Source organism: Trichoderma virens, assembly GCF_000170995.1.
Source record: "Trichoderma virens Gv29-8 chromosome Unknown TRIVIscaffold_87, whole genome shotgun sequence".
Taxonomy (NCBI): Eukaryota; Fungi; Ascomycota; class Sordariomycetes; order Hypocreales; family Hypocreaceae; genus Trichoderma; species Trichoderma virens.
In genome coordinates, this window is record NW_014013662.1 from 1,158,531 (window position 1) to 1,169,113 (window position 10,583).

Sequence of the window (10,583 nt, forward strand, 5' to 3'; positions counted from 1 at the left end):
AGAGCTTAGATGATGAATCGTCCTCGAAGACAAGACGCAATACACCTACTCAACAAAAGTTCATTAGCATTAATGATGGTAAGTGGAAACGAAGATCAGAGCAAGAAACTCTTTCCACGGTAAAAGAGCCAGGGGTCTAGGAGAGATCTTTCGGCCGCTCGGCTGAGCGACTTACACAGGTCCGACATGGTCGGCATTCAGCCGATCGTATTTAAATAGCCTCTGTCATCAAACGGATAAACCCCATATAAGCGGATACGATTTTAGCATACGATTCTAGCCAGTTCTCGGCAGATAAGCGAAGGGGGATGGGTTGGAGCTGTGATTTATGATCGACGAGCCAAGAAAACTACCTGCTCATACCATGAAGGGGATAGTGCTTGATACAAATGTGTTTATTCAAGACCGGGGATTTTACGGTATAATTTAGTAACGGGGATTGCCAGGAAAGGAAGGAGGAGAGTTACGAATAGCATACTGTATTTGAGGGTTGTAGCAGGAGACTTGCGGAGATTCGGCGATACAATCTCTGGCATCTACAGAGGGGAATTAAAGCCTCCTGTCAACCCATTGACTTTGCGGAGAAGGTATCGGACTAAAAACTGCCGGCTGACTTGCAGCTCACGTTCAGCTATGGTTATAAGCGCATAAAATGCCGAGGAAGCAAAAGCAGCAGCCGATAAGCCAAGATATCGTCTTCATCAATTCCATTCTAAACCATATCTCCCATATAAAAATGTTGACCACGGTTCTGGCTCCACGCGCGGCCTGTCTGACACCTTGTAGCCCCGAAATTCGACGTTTGGACCAACATGCGAGAGATCATACACCAATCCCGCGAAGCTTATGCAGCCGTTGCTCAGGAAATCAATATGCCCTGAGTCGGGAAAGTGAAGGACCTCGCCCTCGCCGGTCTCACGGCCATGGAGCAGGAAGTATACACGGTGAGATCCAGATGGAGGAGGGTTGGTCTTCTGTCTCTTTGCATCAACGGCCGATCCTGCATCTTGCTCCAGTGAAGCTTCACCCGCTTTGCGCTTCCTTCCGTTGGTAGAGTCTTTTGGATCGGCGTCATCTTCTTCGTCCTCCTCTTCATCTTCGTCTTCTTCTTCGTCGCTGGCCTCAGACCCCGTGCTGTCTTCGCCAACGATGGCTTTGAGCGGATCCTCGGACAGACTGAGGAGCATAGTTCCCTCAAGTATGCCAAAATCGTAAGCTGCACGCAGCATGTTTCCATTGCCTCTGGATATATCCATGGTGAGCGTGCGTCCATCGAGAATGTTTAACCAGCCGTCTGAAATAGCGTCACACCGGATAACGTAAGAGCCTAGGCAGCGATCAAGATTGAACACCTCAGAGTCTTTGTTAGCCCCTTTGCTTGTCCCCTCTGGTTGCACCTTAGCAACGTATTTCCGGTGCCTTTCCAGCTGTTCTTCCCATATTGCCTCCTTCTTGGCTTCCATGGCTTCGTTTTCACGATCCGTTATACTCTTTGCCAATTTGGAAACTTCACCATCATCCCATCCGATGCAGACATGGCTATTTGATGAAAAACCACCGTTACGGGTATGCAACCCGGGGATTTTCCTGGCCATGTCATGCACCTCCCATTCGCTGTAAGGGGACCTCTGCAGAGCCAGCACTTCTGTGGTTTTAGTTTTATCCGGCTCTCCATTCGTCAAAAAGTACATATCCACGAAGCGATGGAGATCAAAGGCCGCCCTTTCACTGGGTGTCTTGCAGCGACCAAAGGCCTCATCGTCCTTTTTTTTCTTCGCTGCATCCCATACAGCGCATTCGGCCTCCTACTCCTGTTGCAGAGGCTCATAGTCGGCTCTCATTGAAGCCTCTAGTTCCGTCACTGAGTTTGGAACATGGTTACACTATAATCATCAACGAATTAGAAATGATGATGACCTTATGAGATAGGCGAGATCGGATGACAGAAATTATGACGCGGTAGGGAGTTTTACTTTGCCTTGGCGAACGGCATCTTGAAGTAGGAGCTGCAGTTCTGTCTTACTGGCCGACGACTTAAAAGGGATGTCGTAGTACCTCAACTGAGCAGCGAAAAATGGCTTTTTGAAAAGCTGACAGGCTTTTTCTGCCGCGTCCTTTTGATCGCGCTTAAGTCTCAGAGTCGTGGGGTTGAACAGCTCGTTTAAACGCGAGCCATCAACCCGATCAATGCTGTCAACACTCAACACTCCCTTGCGGAATTGGAAGCCATTGCGCTTGAGAATTGGTGGTTGAGGATAGTTTGGGGGTTCAGACGATTTCGCCATGATTGGTGGTATTTGGTTTATCGTGGAATTGAAATGCCGGTGTAGGTGAAAGATGTATTTACATCTGAAGACGCGACAAAGTCCATGTACTTGTAAGTCGCGGCCTGCCCCATACTAACGTGGTCAAGTCGCATTAGTGGGATGTATGATGTCATCTTTTTTTAAGGCTTAAAGTACCTAGTCAAATAGCGAACGCAAATACCGCCAATGGATCAGCATGAATTCAATGTATATATATGACGTTTAATCGGCAAAGATCAACAGGATCTTCAGCTTACATGTTCACAGGGGTATTCAAAGCTGCGAGGCTATAGTCTAATCAAGGTCGCATAGGTTGATTAAGGTCATCTAATAGATCAAGGCCGGGTTTTGGGCTTCATTGTTAAGCTTCAATACATACATTTACTTCCTCTTGTCGAATGAGAGTACATCTATGGCCAAATTAATTAAATGTGTTCGAGCCAAAAACCAAGAGCTCCTAGGTCCGCCGAGATAGCTACTACCTTGGACTCTGAGGTGAAAGCCGGTCGCTTTCTCTTTGAAGCCTGATAGAAAGCGTTTGCACGTCTGAAAGCACTTATAGACACAATTGTTTGCGCATGAACCATCTTATATAACGAATGAAGCCTGTCGATCTAGTATAAACTGAATGCACAGATACAATGGATTGCATACATATATCAGTACACCTGGTTGCCCTCCTCATCGTAAACAATCTTCTTGCCAGGGTTTGGCTGGGGAACGAGTCCAAGTTGTTGCAAAACAGTCAATCCGCCTTCCTCGGCAATCTCGCGAACAATCTTTCCATCCTTAAGTGTAAAGACGGTCATGCCAGAGAAGTGAATCTTCTTGCCAGTGTTGGCCTTGTCGAGCTTGCCTACAACAAGATCGTCAAAAGCACGGCCAGTGTGAGTGCCACCGCCAATCCATTGAGCCGCCACATAATCGCCCTCGGCAATCAATGGGGTCTGGTAGGATCGAAATGTCAAGTCGGGGAAGGCCTTTAGTGGTATTTTTGTCAGCTCCAGATCCAAGTCATTAATAATTGTTGGCGATTAAATACCTCCATAAACTCTGACAACATCTTCTTTGCTCCCTCTTTACCGTGACGAGGTCCGTGGTTGGGATAGCTTTGGATAAAGTCATCAGAGCAGAGCTCGTCTACCACGCTCACATTTCCCTTAACCCAGTATTCCTCGAAATACTTGGCAACAACAGCCTTGTTTCGTTGCTCGAGAGTAGCCATTTTGTAGTGTAGTTTGAAGGCGCTTGTTGAAGAGTAAAGAGTAGATACTTGTGGGTTGCGATATCTGTGATTGTATGAGATGGTAGTGTTTATGAGATTCTGTTGATGATATTTTTGAATAGAGCATTGGAGCAATGCCGACCTTTATAGCTGCTTCATCTTAGAATTACACGCGCAATTCGATAGCAATGGAGTTGCGATGCCAATAACGCTATTCGGCATCTAATATGGGTCAATTGCATCATCTTCTCTTGTTGCTGTGAAATTTTACCCAATGTATGGAGTAGCGACTTTGGGATGTCGAGTTAAAGTTTCTCTTGATGCATCCACCAATTTTCCTCTTTGAATAGTATCCAATAGTCATTGCCATTATTACGTTTGCCTACAAAGCACGGGGCGTTGCGGCGTCAATTTCGCATCAATATATAAAGCAACACTTACATATTCGGCATGGTGGCGAAAGATGAACGCCCGGTTGGGCTGTGGCCCAGATGCTGCCCTAACAACACGCTTCCCAGACAGGCAATCTGGACATACCGAATCTAGTGTTCTTCATCATTGTTCACAGTAAGGAGCTTAAAATTCGTAGTGGGAGTCAATTTAAGCGGTTGGGTATAGTTGAGCCCGGCTTCCGAGCAACTCCGGGTTTCCCCGAAATAAAAGAGTGAATAGCTGTCAACAGCATTGTCATTATCATATGCTATCGTCCTCTTAACAAGAACTTGCAACATTACCCTCTACACTAGGAATGATATCAATATTTTCTGTTTGGAAAATCGATCTGTGATATCTCGCGATACGTATTGAGTTCTTGATGCTGTCATTATTGGCACAAGCTTAACTCTCACCACGGCCGCAGAATTTCGAGCGGTAAAAAATGCAGAAAGATCTTGAATGATTAGGATTTTCAATCAAGATAGTATGACTGTAAGTTCAATGATGGATAGATCCTCAGAGATGCCACTGCCTGGGCTCAGCATCTGCTATACTATTGGAGGCGTAAATGGAATGGGGATAGACAACTATTAAGTATCAAGTGCTGAGACGGCCGCCAGAGTCGATGAATAATAAATTACCAATATCTTGGCATCGGCTGTTCAGCCTTATTGTGTGAAATTTCCTGTATCAGCTGTATTAGCGCGAACCCATGCTGCAGTGGGCTGAATCTTACACTTGATCACCACATCTTCCCCGTTCTGATTAGGTGATTCCAACCTACAGCAGCCAATGACTGGAAATTATCCTCGGAAATAGTTTTTTCAGGATTTGTTTATAGATATTTGGTCTCACCAAGATCCATTCCAGGAGAGGCTTGGCGCACCATGTGGTCTTAGTGATTATGCCTAATAGTGTTGATTCCACATCAAATAAGGAACAGTGACGATTGTGTTGGAATTCCCGTCAGATCGACCCCTTTGGCGTCTAATAGGACCCCTTTGGCGTCGAATAGGACTATTTTGTTTGGATGCATAGTGCTTAATCAAGTTCAGTTACCCAAGTCTCACATGTACTTATTGTTTCTATTTTCCAGCCTGTTTATCATGCGCAGTTCAATGGACAACTCTACATAGTATATCTCCTCAACTACAAAAACAACTGATCTCTGAATCATTGTCAATATGCGTTCCGTTCTCGCCTATGTTCTGGCCATGCTGGGCACCAGCACTACTCTCGAGAAACCAGTCGGCGTGCCAGGACTAATCCTCACAGAAGAATACACGGACAAGGTTGCCAACCATTCTGCGTCATTCCATCCAAATTTCAGCAAGAATACTCCCGAAGGAATCCAAGCCAATGGCCGCCTCGTTACACCCGATGTCGACCTATTTTTTGGTACATCTGCGGGCCTTGGAAGAGCCGCGTTTGTCCAAGCATTGGCGTTTGATCCCTCCGGAGGACTTCGGGCTCAGTTTCTTGACAGACTTATCATCGTTGAGGGCAACATCGCTGCAACACTGAGTGCCAGTCGAATCACTTCGAACAGCTCAGATCTTCACATTGAGACAACATTAGCAGAAACCATGATTTTCGACAAAGATGCACTTCTGAGTCGCATCGTTAGCATCAGCGAGGGTGGACTTGTAGCAGCTCAATCAGCTGGTCAGATAGCACCGCCGCCTCTCGAGCCGATTGTGCGGAATCCTATTGCCAACACATCTTCCGGCTTTACCTTCAAAATCAAGGAGAAGGCTGCGCAATTCAACATCAACTTCAACAGCAAAAACGCTTCAGCCAACGGGCTACTCGCCACGGAAAACGTCACCGTTGTTTCTGATGGCCGAAATTCCACAGGTCGTGCCTCACTGGTTAATTTGTTTACACGCTACAACACTTCGGTGCCAGATCTCCTGCTTCATGACGAGTTTGTTATCGCACAAGGCAACTGGGCTGCCACCGAGTATATATTCCAGGGAACACGCAATGGCACTTTCACTATGGTTAATGGAACGGAGATTGCACCCAATGGGGCTCAGTATCGTGGAAGAGGAATGCGGTTTATGAGATTTAACAAGGATGGTTTGGTTGATCTGTTTTGGCAAGCAGCTGATAATGATGTCTTTGTCAATCCGCTGGGCCTGTTGAATCCTCTTGCGACATTGAACAGCGTCGCACCTCAGTGTATTGCCCAGCTGCCGGCTTAAAGGCACTTTGATCCTGAGGTGTTGTATTCCAATTGATAGTATATTTAATATTTAAATAGATATTTTATTCGCAATTAATTTTCCCGGTTTGATAATTGCACATATGCTTCTTTATTACGTCTTCACGCAACTTCAATATTTGCCTCCAGGTTAGGCAACAATGTGCAAATGCGCCACAGAGAAACAAGCCACACGGCGCGGCAATACCTGATGCCCGACGATGCTCAGCGCCAAAATCTCCACAGAGCAAGGCGCAAGGCTCAAGGCTCAACTCAACTGCTGTAGACAAACCATCTCCACCACAGCACCAATAGGCAGCTTCTCCTCTCACAATGGGATCCGTCGTTCTCCCGCATCTAAACTCAGGCTGGCACGTCGACCAGGCCATTTTATCGGGTTCGTCACTCTCCTTGCCGTTGCTTATGTTTATCGTGACATGTGATTCAGTGTGTGCTGACCTGTTGCATAGAAGAGGATCGTCTCGTCGTCATCCGGTTCGGACGTGACCACGATCGGGTAAGAGGAGTCACTTTTACTCCTGGATATTTTCCCTTACTAACTGCCATTAGGACTGCATGCTGCAAGATGAAGTGCTCTACAAGATAGCCGATCGCGTCAAAAACTTTGCCGTCATTTACCTCTGCGACATTGACGAGGTAGGTTTTTCATCTCATCCATGGAGTAAAGGCCGCTTTTAACTGGAAGTAGGTTCCTGATTTCAACGCCATGTACGAACTGTACGACCCTTGCTCTATTCTGTTCTTCTTTCGCAACAAGCATATGATGTGCGATTTTGGTACCGGTAACAACAACAAGCTTAACTGGGTGCTGGAGGATAAGCAAGAGCTCATTGACATTATTGAAACGATTTACCGCGGAGCAAAGAAAGGTAGAGGTTTGGTGGTCAGCCCCAAGGATTACAGCACGAGACACAGATACTGAGTCGGGAGCATGAGAGAATGCTTTTTATTTATACCCCATTGGCGTCATTACTATGAGAAAGGAATATGAAGGAAATTTTAATATCGACTCACTGGCCATGTCGGATACCGGCAGCATCACAGTTCTACTTTTACGCTACGCTGTAGAAGATCATGATGCTCGTTCGTCGATGATGTGCGATCAACCGTCACGATAAGGCTCGGATTAGGCAGACAGGAGGAGCTTACCGCATGCCAAATGTACTGGCAACGTATCCCTAGAGGAACCGAGCAGAATCGAGTCTAGGATAAAATGGTACATGTAGTCATAACCATATCGAGGGTCGAAAAGAAAATCCCGTCGGGTTCATTGATGAAGGATTGGATGGGAAACAAACAAAATCTAGATCCGCAGCCTAAATTCCACATGCAACGCCAATTGTGGTTCGGAGAATTTCCCATGGCCTGGCCGCAGACGTTCGGCATCGGCTCATCGCCCCTCTCGGCTGTATAGGCTTGGAAGCATTCACATGCGGATAATGCATATATGACGGCGAGCTTTTTGATGTGATCCGAAAAGCTTCACTTTTGTTCGAATTGGCTTCATCATTGCATTGGATAAAAGCGCACATATGTGATCTGCACCAATTGTAGATTCAGCCGTAGCATGTTTTGAATAATGCTGCGTTTAATTTGTCTAATAATGCTACTTAACATCGCACCAGACTCTTCGGATTGTGTATGCGATGCAAGGATACAGAGTCTGGGGAACCAAGATGCTCCAAATTATAATCCGATCAAGAGAAATGCGCATTCCTATTACCAAACCCCGAACGGCCCTGTCCCAACCCACGAATAGGAAATCTGGAAATAACCTGATCTTTGTCACCCGGCATACAGATCGCCAGATGCCTCCCGCATTCGACATAGTCGCGGAACCATTTGCCGTCCATGCTTGGTTCAAATTGCGGGGGTGGATCGTCACTCTCCAATAACAACATGACGAAACATCGCCAGGTTGCGTATGCATTGCATTGTGTTGAGAAATCCTAGTCTTTGCCCAGTGTTACGCTGCCATTACAACGGGCCATGATGCTGCCCTGCGCATTCCGGTTGGTGCGCTTTAACGTGGGATTCTCTAGCTCTTCATCCTCGCGTATTCTGAAAATAGACATCGGCGGAATATGTCTTTACAAACTGTAATTTGTAAGGAGGCACTTTTGTTCTAGACTATCTCTTGAGTGTCCCTCGGCGAGCTATCTACATGTATGCATGTCTCGGGGAGAGATGGAGTTGTAACACAGCCCCTCTTCACTATTCCGTAGGGAAATTCTACCAGAAGTTATCAAGTCGGACATTATGAAACGAATATAAATGTGAGCAAACACCCCTCTGTGTCTCTATCTCTATTTGAGCTATGGCAATTCGAGTCAGAGGAGTGGGATAACATTGCTGATCCCAGACCCTAGAGAAGTGGCAATCCAATTCCATTAGAAGAGGACGACGAGTCCCTTCATCTGAAATTTCGGTATCAGCGCCAACTCTCGTGAAGAAATCACAATAAAATGGGATCTCTCTCAGTTGGCAGTGGCGTAAAGCCATCCATCTGGGCTGGCCTTGCACTTATTCTCTCCGGCGCCAACGCAATTGTGATGCCTCGTGGAAGCACTGTAAGTATGCGTTTCCGCCCTCATTCATAATGCTAATACAAATACGCCTCTAGGGAAAAGTCCCAAGCTTGGGATGGAACTCGTGGAATGCCTATCATTGCGACATCGACGAGAGCAAATTTCTGTCGGCCGCCGAATTGATTGTGAGCTCTGGCCTTCTTGACGCAGGATACCAATATGTCAACAGTAAGTCGGTATTTCAAGTCACCGGCAAAACGGCTGTTAATGCATTTCTAGTCGATGATTGCTGGTCATTGAAGGATGGGCGTGTTGACGGTCATATTGCTCCTAATACGACTCGCTTCCCTGATGGTATAGATGGGTTGGCCCAAAAAGTGCACGGCATGGGCTTGAAGTTGGGTATTTACAGCAGTAAGTGGCCTCTAGTGGAGCTTTTGCTAACAAAGCGAGAACAACATTGATGCTAACATTGCATAAGCTGCCGGAACTGCGACTTGCGCTGGATACCCGGCCAGTCTTGGATACGAAGATGTCGATGCTACCGACTTTGCAAACTGGGGGGTTGATTGTAAGTGCATACGTGTATCCCCAGAGCAGGAGCTACCTCAAGCTGACAGATTATATTATGCTAGATCTGAAATAGTGAGTCTGGGATTCCTAACCCCATTCATAAAGAAACAAGATTATCGTGGCTAACCATGTCCAAGTGATAACTGCAACGTTCCTACAGACTGGCAAGATCAATACCTGGCCTGCAACCCAGACTTTGTCAAAACTGGCGCAAATGGTACCTGCAGCACCGCCCTTGAGCCAACTCTTGCTCCTCCAGGATACGATTGGAGCACATCCAAATCAGCCGAGCGCTTCGGTGCCATGCGCGATGCTCTGGCCAAGCAGAGCCACGAGATTGTGTTGAGCATGTGCATCTGGGGCCAAGCCGATGTCTTCTCCTGGGGCAATTCCACCGGCATAAGCTGGCGCATGAGCAATGACATTTCTCCCGAATGGAGCTCTGTTGCCCACATCATCAACTTGAACTCTTTCAAGCTGAACTCAGTTGGTTTCTGGGGCCACAATGACGCTGACATGCTCGAGGTCGGCAATGGCAATCTGACGCCCGCTGAGACGCGCACGCACTTTGCTCTATGGGCAGCGATGAAGTCGCCTCTTCTCATCGGAACGGATCTTGCTCAGTTGTCTCAGGATAACATCAATCTGCTGAAGAACAAGCACTTGCTGGCATTCAACCAAGACAGCGTCTATGGCAGCCCTGCTACTCCGTATAAGTGGGGAGTCAACCCTGACTGGACCTTTAACTATACGAATCCCGCCGAGTTTTGGGCCGGTCCATCAGCAAAGGGGCATCTTGTGCTGATGATGAATACATTAGACCATACCGTTACAAAAGAGGCCAATTGGTCGGAGATTCCGGGCTTGTCGGCTGGACACTATGAGGTTCGCGATGTGTGGACTGACAAGAATCTTGGCTGTCTCAGTTCGTACAAGGCAGCTGTTGCTTCTCACGATACGGCAGTCATTTTGGTTGGTAAAAGGTGTCGAAACTATTAAATTTAGTCTGAAGTGCTTTATTCAATTGGAGAATCGATAAAATAGGCATACAGTGGCCAACACAGCATCGGCTTTTCTTGATATCTTATGTGCTAAGTAAAATCTCAACGTTTTGGGCTCTCCTCATATAAGGCGGCATTACCAGCATCCAGCATGAGAACAGTCACAAATGGGGAATTAAGAGAAAATCAGCGTTCAATCAAAGTGAAAAATATACATATATTAATTATAAGTGTAAAATGTTGGCCATTAAGAGTGTCCTCGTGGACACATGATTCCAAGAGATGCTG

The 10,583-nt window shown here is 46.6% G+C and overlaps 5 protein-coding genes across 5 annotated transcripts; 3 read left to right on the forward strand and 2 right to left on the reverse strand.

Annotated features, from left to right (window-relative positions):
- Positions 1–701: 701 nt before the first annotated feature.
- Positions 702–2,285, reverse strand: TRIVIDRAFT_226323 (uncharacterized protein; the record flags this gene model as incomplete). The annotated part of the gene is made up of 3 exons (XM_014096934.1): positions 702–1,728; positions 1,810–1,883; positions 1,974–2,285. The coding sequence occupies 3 exons, from the start codon at positions 2,283–2,285 to the stop codon at positions 702–704; spliced, it is 1,413 nt and encodes a 470-aa protein (XP_013952409.1).
- A 707-nt stretch (positions 2,286–2,992) lies between these two features.
- On the reverse strand, positions 2,993–3,519 carry TRIVIDRAFT_131488 (uncharacterized protein; the record flags this gene model as incomplete). The annotated part of the gene is made up of 2 exons (XM_014096935.1): positions 2,993–3,286; positions 3,349–3,519. Coding segments are annotated over 2 exons (465 nt in total), but the record flags the coding sequence as incomplete, so codon positions are not given.
- A 1,628-nt stretch (positions 3,520–5,147) lies between these two features.
- TRIVIDRAFT_44501 (uncharacterized protein) lies at positions 5,148–6,173 on the forward strand (the record flags this gene model as incomplete). Its single annotated transcript, XM_014096936.1, has 1 exon — positions 5,148–6,173. A coding segment is annotated over one exon (1,026 nt), but the record flags the coding sequence as incomplete, so codon positions are not given.
- Positions 6,174–6,474: 301 nt separating this feature from the next.
- On the forward strand, positions 6,475–7,115 carry TRIVIDRAFT_83122 (uncharacterized protein; the record flags this gene model as incomplete). Its single annotated transcript, XM_014096937.1, has 4 exons — positions 6,475–6,569; positions 6,643–6,689; positions 6,743–6,829; positions 6,882–7,115. 4 exons carry the CDS (start codon positions 6,506–6,508, stop codon positions 7,113–7,115), a joined length of 432 nt encoding a protein of 143 aa, XP_013952412.1.
- Positions 7,116–8,537: 1,422 nt separating this feature from the next.
- Positions 8,538–10,336, forward strand: TRIVIDRAFT_76590 (glycoside hydrolase family 27 protein; the record flags this gene model as incomplete). The annotated part of the gene is made up of 6 exons (XM_014096938.1): positions 8,538–8,763; positions 8,817–8,949; positions 9,001–9,135; positions 9,203–9,292; positions 9,357–9,366; positions 9,432–10,336. 6 exons carry the CDS (start codon positions 8,659–8,661, stop codon positions 10,291–10,293), a joined length of 1,335 nt encoding a protein of 444 aa, XP_013952413.1.
- Positions 10,337–10,583: the final 247 nt, after the last annotated feature.